The following is a 24401-nucleotide window of genomic DNA, read 5'->3' as shown; positions in this document are numbered from 1 at the left end:
AGCTTGTGTGTCTGAATATAATTAGAAATTCTTAATTATAATTTTCCCTGTGAGATAAAAACATGAATATAAATTAAAAACAAGTGAAACAGAAAACTGAATAAATTATGATTTGCCTTCCTACAAAACATGAGAAAAATTATTATTTTATAATTAAACTGTTGTTTGTCTTGAAGTGTGAAGGAACTGTGTGAATATAATAAAACAATAAATCAGTTAAACTGATTTTTCAGATTCTTAAATGTGAATGTTTTCTGGTTTCTTTGCTCCATAAAAACAAAGAAATCATAAAAACTCAATCATTTTGTGTTTGTGGACAAAAACAAGACAGATTGTGCAGAATCACAATTAAGTGAATCTTGAACCAAATGTTTAGATTAACCATTAATTACGTCTGAATGCCAAATAATGAGCTGTCCTAAAAATCCATCAACAGACTGGCCAAATGGTGAGCTCTTCCAAACCTCCACCTACACACTGAGTACCAAATAATGAGCTGTTATCTATAGCCACAAACAAATAATACAAGTCACAAATAATAGTACCGAATAATGAGCTATGCTATTCATCCACCTACAAACTGACTGCCAAATAGTGAGCTGTTCTTAATATCCATCAACAGACTGACTGCTAAATAGTGAGCTATTCTATACATCCACCATTTTATGTGGATGAAGACATTTCCTGAAATGATGATGCGTTTACGGAAAAAGAAAAAGATGGTTTGCATTTTGTTCAGTCACCTGTTTTCAAATCAAATGTGATGAAAGTGTCTTTGCACAGACCTTTATGTCAGAGATCTGTAACGTGCCGTTCTCCATCAGAGTCAGTCTCGGTTTGTTCCCCTGAAGTTTTTCTCCATTCTTCTTCCATGAAATCTGGACTGAAGGTCCTCCGATGACCCGACACTGCAGCTGTGCCGTTGCACCGCGAGACACCGTCTGATTGGCTGGACCTTGACCAATGATGGGAGGCACACGACCTGATGGACCTGGTGACGAGATCAGAGGTTAACAGTGTGTCGCCTCTACACGGATGACATTTAGAATGAAGAAAAGTGGAGAAAAACATGAGAGACCGACTGTAGCTGTTTGTTTGTCATGATATCTGCCAAATAGTGAGCTGCTCTTAATATCCACCAACAGACTGACTGCCAAATAATGAGCTATTCTATACATCCACCAATGAACTGACTGCAAATTGTGAACTGTTCACAAACAAACTGACTAAATTACTAATCTACTGTAATCTGTAGAGACAAGGACAAGATGGTGACTCTAGCGCAGAGGGTCAAATATGAGTCAAGAGTAAAAATGGTCAAATGTGAACATTAAGCCTTAAACAAATGGTTAATCAGGTGTGACTTTGTTCTTTATGAACCTCATTGTTGATGCAGTTCTCACCTCCCTCCACCTGCAGCAGCGCTTTGGTCAGCACACTTCCTGCCACACTGATGGCCTGACACATGTAGAAGCCAGAGTCGTCAGGATGGACGTCAGTGATGGTCAAAGCTCCGCCCATGGACACGGAGTAACGACCCGACTGTGACGGGGGCTGACCGGGGAACAGCAACATCTACACATACACATACACACACACACACACACACACACACCATGTATATACATAATAGTGTCATCAGCATATACTGTAACTGTGTGGAGCAGTTCGAGAGACTTTATATTTTCTGGTTTCTTTGCTCCATAAAACAAAGAAATCATTCAAACTGAATCATTTTGAGTGCAGATGTTTACTTGACTGTTGTGTGTTGTTGTTGTCATTGTTGTTGTTGTTTACCTGACTGCCCTCTTTTTGCCAGAAGATGGCGGGTGGAGGATTTCCTGTGGAGCTGCAGTAGAAGGTGATGCTGCTTCCCTGAGTTGTGATCTGGTCTCTGGGCTTCGAGCTGATCTGAGGAGGAACTGGAAGAAGAAAGAAAGAAGAAGAGGAGACAGAGTTTTAAAAGAAAACATATGTATCTGTATTATTAGTAATTATCTTTACCACAAACTCACAGCAGCACAGTCATGAGTGACATGGAATCCCGTGTATTTGGGAGTTTTATAGAATGTAGCCAACCAGCAACGGGAATTGAAACCTCAACCTTCCAGTTGAGCGACATCTTGCTCAACCACTGACCCACCATCACACAAATTGGCAGCTTGGACATGTCACTCGTGTGTTTGAGTCTGATACTTGATCATTTTACTGTTTTATAATCATGTTTAAAATGAGAAGAATTCAAAGACAAGGAACATTTAATGTAAGGTTAAGAATGAATGATTTATTTTTTAAAACATGTTGTACTTTAAAGCCTTTTCTTTGACTTTGTCAATGAAGAAAAAACAAATATTTTGTGTTTCAGACCCTGAAGGTTTCATTTAAGTCACACAAGTCTGTGTGTGTGTGTGTGTGTGTGTGACCTTCAGAGCTTCGTCATCATCATCATCTCATCTTTAACAAGGATCTTCACCTTTGGAAAAACTCATCACAGAAAAAAGGCAGCAACACTGATGACATTTGAAATTGTGTGAATCTTGTTTCCCATGTGATCATGTGGTCATGTGACCTATTGTGTGTTCATGGTGAATCATAAGATAAACGCACTGAGATTATTTTCACTGCATCTGTGTTTTTATCCTGTTTTTAAATCAAATAAAAATAAATGATTTTTATTCTCTTTCTTTACGACAGAGAATAAGGGCCATCATTTTGTGTGTGTGGTGACTAAATCCAATCCATTTTATTTGATGTTATTTTAAAATACAAACAAACACAAATGTCCTGTGTCACCTGTGTGGGTCCCTCCCCAGTGTTTATGAACACCTGCAGCCTGGACATGAGGGCGTGTGAGTATTTAAATGAAGTAGAAATAATAGTGAAGCGTGTGTGTGTTTGGTACCGTGGACCTGCAGCACGGCCGACGCCTCCGTCTTCCCCACGCTGTTCTCTGACGTGCACGTGTACGTCCCCTCGTCTTCCTCCTTCACACGCAACAAACGCAGACTGTTACTGTTCCTGATCTCAAACCTAACGGAGAAGACAGGTGGACAGGAGGACAGAAGAAAGTCAAAGTCACATCAGTCGGGACTGTGTCCTCCATGTCACCTGAGATGATAAAAGAACTCTGAGATTTGGTCAGATTCTGATTTTCATCTTATCCATTTGTGAAATGATGAATCATTGCCTCACCACTGCATCAGTGTAAGGCAGAAAATGTAATAACTTTATTAAAAAAGTTTAATAAAGGTAATTAAGATAATAAAAGAGCAGTGTTTTCTGTGTGTAACTTTATCTTCATGTGTTCATCAAAAGTTTCTGCAGCTCAAAAACTCAATTTAACACCTTTTTCATGTGTTCAATGGTCCAAACTGACAAAATATGAAAAGTGTTTCTTCACTGAATTCACAGATAATATTTTTAAAGTTATAAAATATAAACATAGGTTTATATTGTTAAAAGATCATAAAGTGATTGATTTTATGTGAAGTCGGGTTAGGGTTAGGGAAGTTAATACACTTCAAAACATAATAAAAAAACTTCATGTACAATAACCAAAGAGCTAATGCTAGCAGCTGGTTAGCTTAGCTCAGCTCACGAAACTCCTTTGTTTGGTTATGTATAGAATAGCTCATTATTTAGTTGGCAGTCTCTTGGTAGATGTATGCAATAGTCCACTATTTGGCAAGCAGTCTCTTAGTGGATGTACAGAATAGCTCATTATTTTGCAGGCAGTCTCTTGGTTGATATATAGAACAGCTCACTATTATGATGATTATGATATGATGTTGGACACAAATATAAAATGTTACAGTAGCTAAATATAAATTATTCTGTAGAGTGTGGAGATAAAACTGGATGAAATAGGTCACAGGAGAATTCTGTTAATGTATGAATCCTCTTCCACATATGAATCTTTATTAGCTGAACATGAATTAATGAACAGTTACTCCACATACAAACTGGGTCACATGAGCTGAAAATCTGACCCGAGACTGTGGCCTATTTCTGATTCAGCCCATACATGCTTTAAATACTGTACATTCGGTGTAGTGAAAACCAGAGAGTGGCAGCATTTGTCCACCAGGGGGCGACAAAAATACATCAGACAAACACATACACTGAAAAATAGAAAAGCATTTCAACTGTCGACAACAAAATAAATTAAGCTAAGAGGATTGACCTTTTAACCCATTATTTGATTCTGTTGGTGAATGTACTGAATAGCTCACTATTTGGCGTTAAGTCCGTTGTTGGATATAGAGAACAGCTCACTATTTGGCAGTCAGTCTGATGGTGGGTAAAAAGAAGAGTTCATTATTCTGCAGTCATTCTCTTCTCCCTTTAGGGGGCGCCACAGTAGATCATTTGCCGCCATCTTGTCGTCGCCCTTGTGTCATCTTCTGTTACACCAACTGTCCTTATATCCTCATGTCCTCATGGACGTACTCGACTGCACGTGACCACAACCATCTCAACCTTCACTCTTTCACTTTATCTCCAAACCCTGAGCTGTCCCTGGATTACATGCTCATGTCTAATCCTGTCCATCCTGGTCATTCCCAAACTAAATCTCAGCATCTTCAACTCTGCCACTCAGTCCATGACATCATGTGACTCACTGTGTGTGTGTGTGTGTGTGTGTGTGTGTGTGAGACGCTCACCTCCCACGGGGAAGTTCTCCTTCCTCCCTGCGCCATCGCACAGTGGGAGCAGGATCTCCATGGACCTCACATAGGAAGTCTACCGTCTCCTCCTCCATCACCACCTGGTTCACCGGCCTTCGCACCAACACGGGTCGCTCTGGTTTAAAGGACGGGGACATTTTCACACACGTGTGTCCAACTCATGACGAGACACAGACTGAAGACAGAAGACTGACCGTAGACCACCAGCTCTGCAGGATCACTGTCCCTCTCTCCAACCATGTTTGTCCCCACACACACAAACATGCCAGCGTCGCTCTTCCTGGTCTGAGAGATCATCAGTTTGCCGCTGCGCATCTGACAAACACAGCAGACAAGACAACGTAACAGTCAGGAATGATAAATATGCAGATTAACATCTGTAAATGTATCCTATAGAAACATATTTACTAACGCGATGATAAATATGCAGATTAACATCTGTAAATGTATCCTATAGAAACATATTTACTAACACCATGATACAAACAGAAGATGTAACACAGACAGCGAGTCATATGTTTACAGTGTAACCTTGTAAAGGACATTCATGTGAATTTCAATGAAGGAATTAAAAATAAAATTATGGCACTTTATGAATCATTCATGTTTAGATATTTCATGTTTAGAACAGAGAGGAAATCTTTCCGTCATAATCTGCATTCACAAAGAAACTGTGATCAAATTAATTTTCATTCCTTTGTTCACAGTTTTCTACATTTGAAGGATTTTAAACATCAGAGGAGAGAGAAACACAAATGAATCGTGAATAAAGAAAAACAGTGTGTCCATAAAAAGACGTTCAGTAGAAAGAATAGAATTATTAATCCTTGTTTCAGCTTCAGTTATGAGCTGGATCTGTAATTATGGCAAACATTAAATTAAATTGAAGACCTTTATCGCACATAATGTGGATTATAATGATTTAGCTGTGGAAACCTGAGTCTCCAGTAATAATGTCACTCTTTTATAGTTTAATATTTACTCAGTGCTTTGTGTGTGTGTGTGTGTGTGTGTGTGCTGCATGTGTAAAACCCACAGTCATGCGTTCATCTTTGCTGCTGACTCGGACGTTGTTGCGTTTCCAGTAGACGCTGGGTTCAGGATGACCACGTGGAGGAACACAGTCGAGGACGGCAGGTTCTCCTGCAGCCACCACCACGTCACTGGGCGCCTGGCGGAAATCATCTCTCAGAGCTGAGACACAAAAACACAAAGAAATGGAATTAACGTCCAGACGTTTGGTCGCTTCAGCAGGGACAGACACACGTTTGTCCTCCTGAGTGATCCCCTGTCTTGCTTTATTTATTCATTTATCATTTTTGAAGTCTACTACAGTGTTCGCATGAACGCTCGCCTCCATGGCAACGTCCTCGTTAGACGGTGCAGTGGTCTGGGTGTTTTCAGGGCGCGTGTCCTGCTCTGCTGTCTCTGCTGTCAGAGCAGATGAATAATGCAAGTCTTCTTCGTCCGACATGGAGCGAACAAATAACAGCACATTCATAATTCAGCTCGTGTGTGAGAGAGAAAATGTCCTTCATGTTAATCAACGGATTGTTGTTTTTAAATGCTCTTGTAAAAATAAATAAATACACAATTTAAATGAGTTTTATTTGAACATGAAAACTATTTTTGCTCAGGAACATCCCGGCCCTTGATTAGGATTTGAACTGGCAACCTTTCGATGACGAGCCCAGTTCTCTGTCACAGAAATCATGAACGTTACCAATCCTAAAAATCCTCAGTGCTGCTCTGAAAAACGTCTCGACCTGAGGAGAAAAACCAGCGTCTGCAGTGAGGATGAGATCAGATTTTATCATTTCCATCAAAGGTTAAATAACCCTTACTGTATTTAACATAGATCATGTTTTTATCTCATCACTCGTCCGTTACTGACACCAGAAAATGAATCAGTGTTTAAAGTAAAACAGTTAAATGTGTGTGAATAAACACAGTGTACGTGCATTTCTTTGGTTCCTTGGAAACTCAGGGTCAGTGTGTCCTCACGTCAACACAATGACAGGATGAGAGGTTAGCCCGTGAGTCTTTGAGGAAACAGAGACTCACAGGAAACTGAGACTTGCAGGAAACAGAGACTCGCAGGAAACAAACTCACAGGAAACAGAGACTCGCAGGAAACAGAGACTCACAGGAAACAAAGACTCGTAGGAAACAGAGACTCGCAGGAAACAGAGACTCGCAGGAAACAGAGACTCGCAGAAAACAGAGACTCGCAGGAAACAGAGACTCGCAGGAAACAGAGACTCACAGGAAACAAAGACTCGTAGGAAACAGAGACTCGCAGGAAACAGAGACTCGCAGGAAACAGAGACTCGCAGGAAACAGAGACTCGCAGGAAACAGAGACTCGCAGGAAACAAACTCACAGGAAACAGAGACTCGTAGGAAACAGAGACTCGCAGGAAACAGAGACTCGCAGGAAACAGACTCACAGGAAACAGAGACTCGCAGGAAACAGAGACTCGCAGGAAACAAACTCACAGGAAACAGAGACTCGCAGGAAACAGAGACTCGCAGAAAACAGAGACTCGCAGGAAACAGAGACTCGCAGGAAACAGAGACTCGCAGGAAACAGACTCACAGGAAACAGAGACTGGCAGGAAACAGAGACTCGCAGGAAACAGAGACTCGCAGGAAACAAACTCACAGGAAACAGAGACTCGCAGGAAACAGAGACTCGCAGAAAACAGAGACTCGCAGGAAACAGAGACTCGCAGGAAACAGAGACTCGCAGGAAACAGACTCACAGGAAACAGAGACTCGCAGGAAACAGAGACTCGCAGGAAACAAACTCACAGGAAACAGAGACTCGCAGGAAACAGAGACTCGCAGGAAACAGAGACTCGCAGGAAACAGACTCGCAGGAAACAGACTCGCAGGACACAGAGACTCGCAGGAAACTGAGACTTGCAGGAAACAGAGACTCGCAGGAAACAGAGACTCGCAGGAAACAGAGACTCGCAGGAAACAAACTCACAGGAAACAGAGACTTGCAGGAAACAAAGACTCGTAGGAAACAGAGACTCGCAGGAAACAGAGACTCGCAGGAAACAGAGACTCGCAGGAAACAGACTCACAGGAAACAGAGACTCGCAGGAAACAGAGACTCGCAGGAAATAAACTCACAGGAAACAGAGACTCGCAGGAAACAGACTCACAGGAAACAGAGACTCGCAGGAAACAGAGACTCGCAGGAAACAGAGACTCGCAGGAAACAAAGACTCGCAGGAAACAAACAAAGACTCGCAGGAAACAAAGACTCACAGGAAACAAAGACTTGCAGGAAACAAAGACTTGCAGGAAACAAAGACTCCCAGGAAACAAAGACTCGTAGGAAACAAAGACTCGCAGGAAACAAAGACTCCCAGGAAACAAAGACTCACAGTGAATGTTGCACCACAATCGGTCCATGAAATCTCCGATAACACATTCATGAATAATTCATTCATCTTTCACTGATATGATGATGAAAGATTTCTGTCACCTAATCTGAAACAAAAACACTGACTTTTTCTCAAAGGAAGATTTTAACTTCTTACTCTTTCTTTATGCAAGTCATGCAAAGTCACACTCAGACCCTTAAGTACAAAAATGTCCCAGTGAATCTCTTTCAAAATATAATTTTTTATCTCACTTTCATTCATTAAAAATTAAAATGCATGTGTTATGTTTAAACATGCATTATTATTATTATTATTATTATTATTATTATTATTATTATTATATGCCATATTTGGCATATGGAGAAAAATCACACTATTTCCACTAGATGTCACTGTCACGTTGCTGCTACTCATTAGTATAGCAAATCCAAATTCAAATTATACATGAAAAATGTCAAATCCTAATAAAGAATCTTGTTTCTTAGATTCCTTCTGAATGAAACATGGAGAACAAAATAAAATAATAAAAGAGAACTCTATAAATATTTTAAACTGATTATTACACTACATAATAATATTTGTAACAAGTGCACAAACACAGGCTGATGGAATCTCACCTTTATGTCACCTGACTTTTTCTCAAAGGAAGATTTTAACTTCTTACTCTTTCTTTATGCAATTATGTATATATTTTTGCTACATTTCAAAACAATGAAATAAATATACATATACTGTCCAGACTATTATACTAAAACATTACAACAGCAGATATTGACTTGAATATGACATTAAATCACAGTGTAGCGTCAAAGTTTATACTAAACTTAATGAGTTAATAAAATGTTTGAGGTTCTTTGAATGCATCTCATAGCAGCTTCTCTAAGCTCAACACTCTGCATTTCACTCATTCACTCTCATGCTCTGGAGTTTGTTTTCTTACAAACTGTAATAATTGAAAGGCTTTTCTGGAACATTCAACCTTTTTTCTAAATCAGAACGTTTTTGGAATATCCAACTTGAAAGTGAACTCTTTTTTACATCTTTTATTTTCACTGAGTTTTTATTTTTGTCGTCTAGTATATTCATCTCCTGCCAGTGGAGGGCGCTGCCTGTGTTGTGTGACGTCAGCTCTGGCTGTGTAATCCTTCTTAAATCAACTTCACTTACTCATTATTACAGCGAACAAAACTACATCGACCTCATTCATTATTCAGCAGGTTTTGTGACAGATTTGTGTCAAAATGGCCGCCGACCGAGCCTTTAATTCCACATCAGTGTTCTCGTCCTGCAGCTTCATGTCCCACCAGAGACAGAGTGGGAGATGAAGAGTGTCCTGCAGGTTTCAGAGGACGCTCTGATTCCTCGTCAGAGAATGTTCGGACACTTTAAAAACTTCCCTCCTTCACAAAGTTAGAGTGAAATAAAGTGAAAGTGACTTTTTTTTATCTCCTTTGTCGTTCTTTTCTTTGAGGTCACAGACGACAGAAGTCTTTACTTTACTGATTTCTCATTATCCTGCAGTCAAATTTCAATTATTCACATTATTCACAGTCAGACAGTGTAACACTGAGCTCATCATGGATCCACGACTGAGACTAAAACACACTCATTTATGTCATTAACCAGCGATTGTATTTAAATCCATTTACATCCACAACATGACTGCGATAATTCATCAACTAAATTAAACACCACCTGTTTTGGTAATTGATTTAAAATGTTCTACTGTTTTTTCTTTAATAATTCAAAACAGTGTTTCGAGTAAATAATTGACTAATGAATCAGTGATGAAAGGAACCCTGAGGACCTGAAATTAAGTTTCTTTTATTCGCTTTTTATAGATTTTCTTAGTTTTTAATTGAATATTTAATGATATTTATCTTTATATTGTTTAATCATTTTTTAATTCTTATAAAATGATTTTGAAAAGAGTTATTTTAACCTGATAATGAAGCAGGTTATTTTGCCATGGACACGGCTGTATCTGTACGTTTGTTCTGTCTGTCTGTCTGTCCTCAACTCACACTGTCTGTCTGTCCGTCCTCAACTTCACTCCTCACTTATAATAACCCGACTACATCTCCAAAATAATCTCCTACACCAGAAAGGCTGTGTGTGTGTGTGTGTGTGTGTGTGTGTGTGTGTGTCTCTGCAGGAATAAATCCACTCCTCATATTTCCCTGAGGCTCAGTCTCTCTCTCTCTCTCTCGCTCTCTCTCTCTCTCTCTCTCTCTCTCTCCCTGTGACTAAACGACATTCAGCACTTTCATCATTATTTCTGCAGGCACACACACACGCACACACACACAGATTAGGAGATTTAATCTGTGTAAGATTATCCATCACTTGATTTTTAAGTGACATTTCTGTGCAGAATGTGAGCCTCGCGCCGTCTCACGCCGTCTGTGAGTGTGTGTGGGACAAATGAGCAGAGGGAGGAGAAAGACGCCACACAGCGATTACAGCAGAGCAGGAAGATGGACATGTGACAGAGAGCGTTTATTAACATCAATAAGAAGAAGAGCAGCATCTTAAAATAAACATTTTATCTTTTGTCTCTTGTACACTCTACCGTAATAATTCTATTCTTTTATTCCATATATAATGGAAGCTTGCTGCTGCTACACTATAATTTATCAGTATTACATCTATTCTATTCTGTTCTATATTCTATTACAAATATTACATTTCAAAGTTGGCCAATTTTAACATAATTTATTTATTTCGTGAGAACTCCACAATGTTAGGACACGCTGTTAGCATTGTTGTTAGCAGAGCATGGATTTGACTGAATTTTTTTAAACCAATTTTTACAATTCGGTTAACAGCTTAAATAGTTTTAATAATTTTATCTTAAATCAATTCATGAACAAGTTAAAATGAACAAAATGACCAAAGTAAAAAAACTGTAACATTCTCATGAGCTCCATGGTAACATGTAAACATGCTAGTATGTAGCGAATTTACATCCATTGAAAAAAAAGAGAGAAAATAGTTGACAAATTAAAAACAAAAATTAAGATAAGCTGTTAGCATTGCCGTTAGCATAGTTTACCTTTTAAAATATGATTCACAGCTTAAATGTTTTAATTTCACTTTTCATCAGTTTATTATTTAAAATTGTTCTCTTGTAGGTTTAGTTTGAATGAATGAACGTTGTTGTTGTTGTTGTAAACATTTCAGATTAAGGCAAAACATGCTAAATATCATCCATAATCCATGAGCAGGCGACAAATTGTGTCAAACTTAAAACAATAATAATACTTATTTTGTTATCAACTAATATAATTAAGTTTGTTGACGCTAAAGAAGCATATTGTCTTCATATAAATTGGTCAATTTTCTTCCAGAACTTTCTGAAACTTACATAGTGTAGCTTTAAAGCACCTGGACACAGATCTAAAGCTTTTTCTACAATAAAGTGTAATAAAGTTTCTCAGCGATGTTTGTTTCATGTGCAGATTTCAGTTTGTTTCAGTGTAAAGTGAACGTTTGATTCCTTCATAATCCTTCATCAGGAACTAGAGGAACATCTGGCTCTAAAGGCTTTTCAGCAACTTCTCTGTCAGTCGTCCTACTTTATTCTAATCCTGCTGCACCATGTGACACTGGCAGACGGCGATGATTGTGAAACAGACACCGTCACTGCATCTCTTCCCACTCTGCTTTTATTTTAAAACACACAGTTTCGTTATTCTGGGTTTATAAACAGACTCAGTGTCAGCTGCTCACTCTCAGCTTACACCGGGAAAAAAGAGGGGAACACTGAATAATAGCTGCTGCTGCTGCTGCTGCTGCTGCTACTGCGGAAAATCTGACTTAATCCTCACTGTGTGATTCTCAATCACAGTGTTTACATGAACCCAGCGGGGAAAATCAAATCATTCTGTGACTGCAATAAAAAGCAGACTTTAAAAAAACATGTAAATATTTGAGTCCAAATGAAATATACACATATATTTACTCTCTATATACATGTGTATATATACTATATACACGTTTTATCCTAAAATTAGTCAAAAAAAGTGGGATTATCAGTAATCTACACTTAAAAAACAGAAGTCAAAACTGTTAGTGCCTAAGTCACCGAGGTTTTCCACGTTACAGCTGAGAGGACATAATACTATGTTATCGCGATATTTAAGTCACGATATTATCACAATATTTAAGTCACAATATTTAAATCACGATATTTAAATCACGATATTTAAATCACGATATTTAAGTCACGATATTTAATTCACAATACGATATTATCACAAGATTTAAGTCACAATATTTAAGTCACAATATTTAAGTTACAATATTATCACGATATTTAAGTCACGATATTTAAGTCACGATATTTAAGTCACAATATTATCACGATATTTAAGTCACAATACGATATTATCATGATATTAAAGTCACAATATTATCACAACATTTACTGTCACGATATTTAAGTAACAATATTTAAATCATGATATTTAAGTCACAATAATATCACGATATTATCACAATATTTAAGTCATGATGCAACATTATCTTGACATTGTAAAATACTTTTTAATTTGTGATATCTATATCATCTTATCTTATCATATTCATCATATTTATCATATTTAGCATATGTGTTCATTTTTAAATGTTCTTAGATCTCACATTAAAAACATGTCATAACCTTTGATGTTTAAACACAGACGTCACTGACACTAAATTCAGACAGTAGATTCTTTATTTCGCTGTAATGTTCAGATCCAGCTCACCGTTGTAAATGTTTCTCTTTTATTGGACATTATGTATTTTTTCTGCTATAAAAAAGTCAGAAGCACTTTAATTATCAGAGACGTGAAGCCATTTTCACCTGATTCCTGTCGCCATGAAGCTCTAACACGTGAGTTACTGCAGTGTTGTCATAACTTTGGCTTCTGCTGCAGAGGAACAGCAGGACGACCCGAGGACACATCCCACCTTCCACCACTTTATCTACACTTCTGTTGTCCTGCACTGGTCAGTGACACACACTCAAGTCTGGACATCATTACTGCGTCTGTGTGGAGACACTGACGGTGAAGAACGTGTGAAGAACGTGTGAAGAACGTGTGAAGAACGTGTGAAGAAAAGCTCCAGCTGCTTTGTTGTTTTTGAGGATGTTAGAAGAGTAAAGACTGATTTCATAGGATTTAAACATGTTCTGTGTTTGTTCATGTACAGTTCTAATGATTCATGTTCAGATCTTTGAACTCTTGTTCCACACAGACCCAGAGTCTGTGTGTGAATCAGCTGTGATTGTCCTCAGCTGTGTTTCAATGTCACAGCTGAGGACAATCATCAGTGTGAAGGTTATAAAGACACCAGGATAGCGTCCACACCTTCACTCCACTTTCTCTCGTTCTGTTTGTTGTCTTTTAAAAATGTTTGTCTTCAGATTCATGTTTAGTTTGCGTTCCAGTGTAGTTTTGTTCTGACAGATTTATTGATTGAGGGAACTTTCAGGAAACTTTCCTGCAGCTCAGGAGTTTTCTGAACTCACGTCTAAACCTGGGATGTTTCCTCCTACATCACATCACTATGTTTCTGACGCTCAGCAAACGTTTGTTTAAAGCTCTGAACTTTAACTTTCTGTACAGACGCTCACTTTTTAAACATTGCGACCCAAATCACAAACAGCAAATTATTTTACATTTGTGTGTGTGGGTCATTTACAGTCACATCTATCTTTTCAATATGTAAAATATGTTTGCTAAAATGTATTTAAAACACATAAAATACAAATAAAACAGAACTAAAAGGAGGTGAGATGCACACATGACATGGCTTTGCAGGAGTTACTCAGAAATGAAGTTTAAATCTGCCTGTGATTTGACTTCCAAAAATCTCCCCTAAAAAAAGTGTATTTCAGTGGTTTAAATAAAGATTTATTTTCTCATCCTCACAGAAACAGGTTTAGTGACATCAGATGAACATGGAGCCACAGATGAAGTGATTCCCTCTGTGGTTTATATACAGTAGCACAGTGTTTGTGATCATGTTATAGTAGAACTACGTGTCTGTCGTGTTTGTGAAAGTGTTGCACAGTTTTTATCTCCTCAGAGTGAAGCAGTTTCTTCTTCACCGTCAGGGTCAATAATAACGGTCCACACGACACGAGTTAAAGCGGCGAGTAAAACACTTCAACTACTCGTGAACGGGCAATAAAAACATAATGTTTTAAAGCAACAATAACAATAAAAACCATTGTTGTTCACAAGACAAAACACACAGCTGCTGTTCCACCACTGCCACGCTGTAAAATATGAGATGTGTGTGTATATATATGTATAAGTATATATATATTATGCATTATTCACTGCAGTTAATGTTTAATGAATGTAGTTAAACGCAGGTTTAGAGTCTGAGCTCAACTCTGAGCTACTGTTACAAACACTTTTAATTTACTCCACAGTGGGAGTTTACACACACACACACACACACTCACACTCTGCTCTGCTAGAGCTAATTGGGTCACTGTTTACCCCACAGTCAGCACAATGAACCTCCCACAGAGGGGGAGGAGTCTCAGTGTCTGGCGAGGCGATGCGGTACAGACTCCAGCAGACAGTGAACGCACCACTGAGGCATTTATGGTCACAACAGTCACCAAAACATTGAGCTGGTGTCACACACATGTAAACTAATCTCCATCAGTGACATCAGTGACACAAGTACAAAAAATAAGCATTATAAGAATACAAATAAACATTTTATGTATGTAGACATTTAGCACTAAACAAATTTGATGTGTTTTGAACACTTCACACAGATTATTGAATAATGTCAGTGTTTTAGTAGAGTTAATAAAAGACAACTGAATTTTTATTATACTCATAAGTTGTGGTCGTGTGTTACTGTGTCATATTTACTGTGAAGAGAATTAACCAGACTGTGTGTGTGTGTGTGTGTGCAGGTCAATCCTTCACTGATATGACGTTAATCTGCAGCTCCATTAAAAAAAAATACAACTCTTATCTTCAACTATGTGTTTTATCGACTTGAGCTCAGATTTGAAAGAACAAACGACCTGATGAGTTTACAGACTTTATTTTTAATCTTATTTGCTTCATTTTCAGTTTCCTGTGTTTTTGCTTCGTCTGTTCTGTGTAAACTTGTGTGTTTTTAAAATTGCTTCATAAACACAGATATTATGGGATATTATGGGATATTAGCCTGAGCTGTTGCTCCTGGTTGCCAGAGTTGTTACATGTCGTTAAGAGTCTGTCCCTGTTTGTGAAGGAGATAAAGTCAGTGAGCCATGAACACACACACACACACACACACACACTGTCAGCTGCAGATAAGACTAAACTGTTGTTTTGTTGTTGTTGTTTTTAGCGAGGATCGTTCGACCTTGGTAATAATCTGTGGCGTCGCTTCCTCTAATCAAACCACTGACTTAATCCATTTCCTCATGTCAGAGAGCTTCAGTTCAGCCTGGAGCTGAAAACCGTCGTGAAGAGAAGAAAGAAAATGTTGCTGCTGCAGCGACTGACGACAGAACCAGAAAAAACACTCAGAGAAAACACTCAGAGAAGACGCAGCGCGCTGGTTTTCCTCTGAATCTGACACGCACACACACACACACACACACACGTTGAAAACTGACCTCCAGGCCTCCAGTTAGTGCTTTTTTAAAATAGAAAAGAAAAGTACATTTTTCTGATTATTATATTAAAAATTGTATCCCTTTCTTTTTAAGATTTTAAAATACCACGTATTGCTCTCCTGCTTTCTGGGCAGTCCTTTATTTTAATACAGTGTCAAGCTTGAAACTTATGTGTTACAATAGACTGGTTTCTTCACTAAGTAGTTTGATGAATAGTCCTTCTACTATCTGAAAGACTGTCTGGGGCTGCGAGCCATTCAGACAATGGAGGAGTGTTAAGAAACGACGTGTGTGAATGAGGTGTTAAAATCCAGCCAGCAGGAGTGCTGCTGAGAATGGTCTTTAACACTCACACACTTCCAAGTCCCCACTTTGCTTAATATTAAGAAAATTCACCAGAGCGTCTTAGACATGATTTTAGGTGGATTTAAAGCATGACAAACAGGGGACCTGAAAAATGTCCCCTGTTCAACATGGAGTCCCCTCTTTGTGAGTGTGTAACGACATCGAAGTCCCCTGTTCTACTGGTTCACGAGTACACACGCGCACACACACACACACACACACCATCCTGCTCATATGAACACTGGTACAGGTGTAAACACAACAGAGGAGGTTGAGGAGGAAGTCAGAGAAACATTGTGACCACACTGGTGGCTCCGAGCTCAGCTAATGTCAAAGTGTTATTACTTATTTACTTATTCTTTTGCTTCAGAAAGCAAAGACGAGTCCATGCAACAGGTCGAGGGGGCGTAAGGCGGAGGTGATGGGATGTTGATCACATGTTAAAACCAGGTGTAAATACCTGATTCTTTGTAATATCAGGTGCAACAGAGGCCAGAGATGATGTGACGTCACCTCACAGTTTAGATCTTATTCACACACAAACACAACTTTCTCTTTTTCATTCTTAAAAACGTTTTATGAATCATCACGGGGGCCACAGGGGGCCACAGGCGGGGTCACAGGTCACCTGTCCTTCACAGAGACACACAACAAGCATTCACTCACACACACGACGAGAACATGAAGGACATCAGAGGGTCTAATCCGCACATTTAAAAAGTCAAGACCAAAAACATTAAACACAGATTATGACCCGATGGCCCCGCCCTGATTTACTTACTCACAATAATCCATCATAGTTATGAGGTCGTCCTCTCACTCATTTATTATCAAAGTTCCCAGTGTTTGAACAACATTGTTCAGAAAACCGACACAGGAAGTGCTGCACAAAAACAGGAAGTTGGGCCTTTAGTTAAAAAAATAAAGTCTGTTCAGTGAATGTGGAAGTAAACGTGATAAAAGACAAAAAATCTGGATTAAATCAGAACTAACTTTTCTTAACTTTTGATGAATGAGTGAGTGATTCTACAGCAAATGTTTGTATTTAACCTGAAATTAAAAACACACACACACACACAGAGTCAGGCCTTACTGGCGACTTCCAGCGACGCGTTGCGACTCACGGCGACGCCCGCGTGGTTGCGTGCGACGCAGGTGTAAACGCCCTCGTCAGGTTTGCTGCGGCGTCCGTGGACGATGCGCAGGAAGAAGAGCGATCCTCTGGGCAGGAGCATGCGGTGCGAGCGAGGGTCGTCTTTGTCCGTCTCCACACGCTCGCCGTCTTTAAACCACTCGATGGTCGGGGCGGGTCGACCCTCGGCCTTACAGTTGAGCGTGGCGGGTTCTCCTTTAGAGACGATCAAATCCGAGGGATCCTCCACGATCCGAGGCGCGAGGTCCTCGACGCGAGCGCGGGAACCTGAGACACAAGGACATGAATGTTAGATTTAGTCTCACAGAAGAACAATCTGATGAGAAACAAAATAAATATGAAAGATATCTCAAATATTATTGAATTATTCTCTGTTTTTACACCTGAAGGAGGAAAAGTTGGTGTTTGGAGAAAAGATTAAAGTGAATGAAACAAATAAAGGTTTAGAAATAAAACTAATGACATGATGAATGAATGAACGAGTGAATGAAGACAGAAACAAATTTTGTCTTTTTTGAAAACAAGAGAACAGTGAGAGTTTTTATTGTTTCTGTTCTGATTATAATTTTTTTCTTTTAAAAATACGTTTAAAAACATTTTTATGCACAAAAACTAAGTCGATTTTAGTTAAAAACACATTTTTCACATTTTGTGTTCCCACTAGCCACACAGCAGGCTCCGCCCAGACAAACTCTGCCCTCACCTGCTTTTGAGCTGTATACAGGTTACCATGGCAACCATGGTAGTGGCCAAAACTATGCTAGCAGGAATAGCACTTGCAGCCACTCATTGCGCCACCTACTGGCAACAAACAGCAACAAACACTGTTTCATGTTCATGAAGCTTTCTGGGCGTGGCCTACACGTACTGTACTGTAGCGCCACATACTGGCCATGACCCTGACATACAAACTGTTACCTTTTTGATTTTGATGTATTTTAATGTAAGTTTTTATTTTTGTGTGATTGATTCTTTGTTTTTGTTTTTTCACTGTGAAATAAATCATCTTCTGTTTCATCTTTAACGATTTATTTCTGGCTCTTATCTTCCCTTCTAATATAGACATCATTCAAATGCTGATTATTTATAACATTTTTATTATCACCACTTATTTTTGTAATTCTTCTCATTTTATTTCACGTCCTGTCATTAATCCACGATCTTCTGTTTTTACATGTGCGCCACCTGCTGCTCAACAGTGTGATAAACATCACAACAACTAAAGTTTGTTCAAATGTGCGTGAAAAGCAGGAGCTGAAGCTTTGATGATGTTTAACAGAGCAGACGATGACAAAGGCGTTTGAAAGGCAACACACACACACACACACACACACACACACACACACACACCTGCACTGAGCAGGAAATCAGCCGTGTGATTTGATAATGGGACGATTTGTGTGTCGATCAGGACGTGAGGAGGCAAAAATGGCAGAAAGGCAGAAGCCGACATTTAGAGAGAGGAGGAGAGAAAGATGGAGGGATGCAGCAGAGAGATAAATTAAACTCCCTCCTCCTCCTCCTCCTCCTCCTCCTCCTCCTCCTCTCTGGGGAACCATTTTCCTCCGACTGTGAGGGAAAGACTCGCTGCTTCAGGTCTGAGCTTTCAGAGCAGGAACCAAACGTCTCTAACAACGTTACAGTAGCAAAAATGAATAATTCACAAAAAGCTGCTGCTGCTGCTTTTCGTCTCGCTCACGGCTGAAATGGTCACTGGTGCCACAGATTATTATTTTCAGCACATAATCCAGACGAGCTGCTTGGGTCTTTATGTTTTTATGTTCAGAGTGAAGATGAACACATGAAAGATAAAAGCTGATGGACGTGTAAAGAGCCACAGGATGAGATTACAGCTCAGATTAGAACATTAATGCAGGATTATCACCATCACAGAGTCGTTTAAAAATAAAGCACTTTTAGTCGACTGTAAACGCACTAATCTTTATTCTCAGGAGAAATGGTTTAAAAAAAGAAAACAACATTTCAAGTTACTTCATTTTCATGAGCATTTCTTATTTTTGTGATTATTCTCGTGCTATTTTATATCTATAATTTATTCATACTGTGTGTTTATGTTTATGTATATTTACATACATTTAGATTTTAACACACAAACGACAAAGAAATGTTTTTTGCTTTGATTTAGTTTTGATTTCTCTTTTCTGTTGCCGTCACACTGAAGCGACCACAGACTAAAGTCACGCTCTCTGCGTCACTATTTCATTTGCTTGAGGTGAAAAAACAAATCACAGTGAGAGTTTGTGACTGAAGTCACGTGACCTCAATCACATCACATGATAATATAACTTCACTGAGTTTTCTACTGACTTCAAAGCACTTCAAAGAGGCCCACGAGGACAAATGCACATTAATGGGTTAAATCCCTACGTTTTAGTTTGATTTTACGCCTAACAAACAGTCAAATATAACAACATTAAGAACCCGCCCACCTGAGGGGAGGGGCCAAGACAAATTTTGTTTTTGATTAAAAACAAAAACAAGAACCAGTTAAATTACAAGAATTCTACTGAGTTTTAATCTCAACGTCTCTGTTCTCCATCAGCTGTTTACAGATTGATTTAATGTGTTAAAAGGAGCGAGAACAAAGAACAGCAGTGTTCACTGTATTTACTTAAATTAAGACTTAATTACACATCATTAATAACACTTAAGTAAAGTGTGATGACGCTGTGCAGCCTCCTGCCTGAAGGGGGCGTAAAATCCACAAAAGAGGGGATGTATTTTTATATTTGTTGACACTGATATATCTTATGTGTCATTCATTCATTCATCCATTCATTCATTCAACCAGCTGCTGTGCAAAGAGGGGAGGAGCTAGATTTTAATCTGCTGCTTTAATGTTAATGGATTTTCCCACAGATTATATTCCATCAAGATTACACACACATTACACACAGAATAATCTGTGACTGTGAGGAAATGATTCTCTGCAGATCACGAACGTCACACACTTGACTTTCAGCTGCAGGACGATCAATAACTGAGGAATAAGCAGAGATGAAAATGTCCTGTCATGACAAACAGGAAGTGGGCGGAGCCGCCTGTCCATTCCCCACATTTACATCTTTGTTCCTTTAATTTAATTTCAATAGATTTTCTGTCTGGACTCCACTGGATTAGTGATATTTTTATTCCAACAAAAGTCAACTTGTTGTCCATGTTTAAACGTTTTAGTCTCTGTAGTTTCTTTTCTTTTATTCATGTTAAATTATAACTGTATGAGACCATGAGTTTTTATATTTGTATTATATTGTATTATTGTTTATTATTGTATTGTGGACTGGACTGGAATGTTTCTTTATGGAGTAAGAAAAATATGATAATGAAGCAAATGTGTTATTGGTCAAACTGAGCCATTATTCTCCATTTATATTATATTATTTATATTACATTTTGCTTTTGTGTTAATTTAAATATAAATGTGTGTTCATTTAAATATGAGTGTGTGTGTGTGTGTGTGTGTGTGTGTGTGTGTGTGTGTCGGTCTTGTGTTTGTCAGCGTTGACAAATTAAATTTAAAAAAACTTCAGTCGGTTTCACCTGAAAATATAAAAGTCCATTCAAACTCAAGTAAAGTTTCCTTATATGTGTGTGTATATATATATATATATATATATACATGTACATATATGTGTATATATATATATATATACTGTATATATATATATATATATGTGTGTGTATATATATATATATATATATATATATATACATGTACATATATGTGTATATATATATATATATATACTGTATATATATATATATATATGTGTGTGTATGTCAGGAGCTGACACACTGAGATGAGATTCTGAGAGGTGGTGAGATTATCAGAGAGAGTTGAAGTCGTCTGGTTTCATCTAAACACTGATTCATCAGAGGGAAGAAAAACACGAGCAGCAGCAGCAGCAGCAGCAGCAGCAGCAGCAGGAGAAACAATCTGCTCCTGTGACGAGTGAGCGATCAGTAAAAGCATCAACAGCAACCTTCATCACAACAGCAGCGACACGCAGGAATATTTGGACTGTACTTGAGCAGCTTCTTCAGCTCCGGGTTTGACGTGAATCACAAACTGTTGCTGCTCACAGATGAAATCAAGGTGTGATGGAGTGTGTGAAAACAACATGAATGTGGATCTGCTGTGAAATCACTGTCACGTTTTCACAAAACTCCCACAATTCACTCTGTAGAGCCACTAGTGTCGTAGAATTCCTGGTGTGAACTCACAGAGATGACCATCGTGAACAGATGTGGGCGTGACATCGTGTCATGGACGTTACATTAGTGACTTTTTTTTCACGTCATTGTACGAGGCGACGTTTTCAATGTTTCTTTTGGTGATCTGGTCAAATGTCCCTGACTGTCTTCATCCTGTCTCACAAACATCTGTCCATTACCTTCACATTGTATGACATTTATGTGTATATGTACATATATATATATATATGTATATATAAAGTCACAGCACGGTATATCAAGTCATATATATGAGCGATGCTGCTCATACAACACTAAAGAAAACCTTGTCAGGTTAGAAACACGAGCGTCATCTTTGTGTTGAAGATGTTTCTGAGCAGAAAAACAGTTTTAATGTGGTGGAGTCTGAAGAGTCGACTCCCAAGGCTGTTCTTTGTGTGTGTGTGTGTGTGTGTCTGTGAGGGCGACAGGCAGCTGCTTTTCACACAAACACAACAGCTCGACTCCATTCTGATCTTTCATGGACTGACTGTCTTTCTTTGACTCTTTCACGTTGTCCTTTACTTTATGACTTTATGACTTTATGACTTATTCTGTGAGTCAATCATTTCTCCTTCAGACAGAGATGTGTCTGTACTAAATGTATGTTTTTTTTTTACTGGTCATAAATTATCTAAATAAGAATTCAGTCAAACTAAAAAGGGCCCAAAATGCAACCTTGTTGAACCCCTAAAAGAGAGAAACCTAAAACAACCAGAGAGGTTTTTGTGCCATTCCTGAGTCCATGAACCTCCTGTTAATGTACTGTATTTATGTTTTACTTGTTATAAATAATCTAAATATTAATTAAATTAAATGACTCATCGAATAAAAATGTCATGATTTTGATTTTAAAAGAATCAAAACTGCAAACATTCATTTAATACAAGATTGTATTTTGAGGTTTTTATCAGATTTCTGTCAGTAAAGTAAAGACCTGTGTGTGTGCGTGTGTGTGCGTGTGTGTGAGCGTGTGTGTGTGTGTGTGTGTGTGTCACAGAATCACAGCTTCAGTCTGTCGATGGTTAATTTCATGTAATAATAGTCGTGATGAAAATGTCTTTTCTGTCAGAGAAAAAACATGTGGAGGAAACAAAGAGTCACAGATGAAGCTCATTAGCGCCACACGCTGCTCTGATGTTAGCCCCGCCCACATGTTTGCGTCTCCACCTCATCCGAGTCAAAGACCTGATTCACATCGTAACTTCATCAATAGCCTCTTCAATCAGACTATTTCTGGATGTTTCTTGGCTCTGAGCTGAGCGGTGACTTTCATTAATGAGCATTTATAATTATTAACCTGCTTTATTTATTTTCTCTGCTGCTGTCACAGAGAAAACCTCCTGTTTTTCTTCAGATATGAATCTTTTCATCCAAACACCAGAGCCTGGACCATCTGACGTTCTATTTATAGAGTCAGTCTGACTAAAACTGCACTTTTAAACACATTATATGAGAAAAGATTTGATATAAATATAAGAATACTCCTACAGAGGCCTTGTTGAAAGTATTTTAAATGTAAATATGTGAACAACCAAAAACGTTCCACGAGGTTTTCATACTAACTGTAATATCTATGTTCAATTATTTGCATTGTTTTTATTGTACTGTGATTTATGTGATTTTCCGTTATTATCAAAATGCGATATTGACATAGTTCCCACATCCGTGCGTTGCTCAAGGGCTCTATAGCGCCTCCTAAGGTGAAAATAGAAGCAAAATTGAGCTCCACCGAATCTCCCAAAACTTGTTGTGAAGATGTTTTAGCCCTTTTGAATTTTGCCGTCCATTTTGGGGATTTAAAAAACAACAACATGCCAATTTGTTAAAAAAAGAGAGAATTCCTCACACTCAGATAATGTGGTTAATTGAAATGATTCTTTCATGTTTACATTCAGCTGTTTTTAAAAAGGTCAGAAACAGGGACGCAGTGATGTGTGAGTCAGGTTTTCCTCGGGTTTCTTCAGTGTGAGCTCTTTGGAGCTGAATGATGTCACCAGCATTGCAGACAAGCGACATCATCACAAACATCCGGTAAATGACTCCAGCCTGTGGCACATGAGACGAGTGAGCAGCTTCTGCAGTGGTTTCATCATCCTCGTCATTATCATCATCATCATCATCCTCCTCCTCCTCGACTGAGCTCTCAGTCTGTTTGTCTCCAAAATAATCAGCAGAGGACAAAGTGAAGATAAAACCACCATCATCAGCCTGAAACAAGCAATGTGTGTGTGTGTGTGCTGTTGTTTTTCTGTGATTCACTTTCACCCGAAAAGTCATATGATGACTCCGCCCACACAGAGGAGGAGGAGGAGTTAGGAGTGTGTGATGGATGAAGAGTCATTAGTTAAAAGTTTGGCAAATTTGTTTGAGAACCCAAAACAAACCTCCCGTGAGCCATCTGTGGGTCCTGACGCAGTGTTTGGGAACCTTGTTGTAAGACAACAGTCACATTCAGATGACGACACTTTGTGAAATGAAAGCATCAAATCTGACTAAGACGAGCTGGACTTTAGTCTGATACTAAGAAAAGAGAATTATTGTCCTAGTCTGACTATAATCTGAGTGAGACGTGTTATATAGATGACACCACTAGAGGGCACTGACACAAACAAACTGTGACCCAATGAATTCTACAGTTTCCTTCATTCACTGATTTATCAGTGATTTAATCCTCTGGATTAAAACTCACAGTTCTTTTTTTTTAAATCAATTAATCTGAGAATGAAAACAAACATCTGTGCGCTCATGAATTATTGTTTAAGCTCAGCGTTCATCTGGATTAAGTTTAAACTGCCATTAGATGAACAGTATATAAATATAATCTCTGTCTCGTATGTGACGGAAATAAAAAAGAGCTTTTAAAGGAATTAAGTTAATGACATGTGAGAGGGGGAGGGGCGGAGGGTGGGGCTTAGTGAGGGGGAGGGGCTGAGT

General features: G+C 38.6%; 1 protein-coding gene across 2 annotated transcripts in view; it reads right to left on the bottom strand.

Annotated features, from left to right (window-relative positions):
* The window catches only part of LOC131463208 (roundabout homolog 2-like), a 43856-nt gene that overhangs the window by 17949 nt on the left and 1506 nt on the right, over positions 1–24401 (bottom strand). For both annotated transcript variants that reach the window (XM_058634974.1, XM_058634975.1), the window contains exons 2-9: positions 17151–17477; positions 5725–5882; positions 4883–5003; positions 4665–4803; positions 2903–3030; positions 1798–1922; positions 1404–1575; positions 786–991 (exon numbers count right to left, since the gene is read on the bottom strand). In XM_058634974.1, coding sequence (XP_058490957.1) covers positions 786–991; positions 1404–1575; positions 1798–1922; positions 2903–3030; positions 4665–4803; positions 4883–5003; positions 5725–5882; positions 17151–17477 — 1376 coding nt within the window. The remainder of the gene's footprint in view (positions 1–785; positions 992–1403; positions 1576–1797; positions 1923–2902; positions 3031–4664; positions 4804–4882; positions 5004–5724; positions 5883–17150; positions 17478–24401) is intronic.

Source organism: Solea solea, chromosome 7 (genome assembly GCF_958295425.1).
Source record: "Solea solea chromosome 7, fSolSol10.1, whole genome shotgun sequence".
Classification (NCBI taxonomy): Eukaryota; Metazoa; Chordata; class Actinopteri; order Pleuronectiformes; family Soleidae; genus Solea; species Solea solea.
This window is presented reverse-complemented; position numbering and strand designations above follow the sequence as displayed.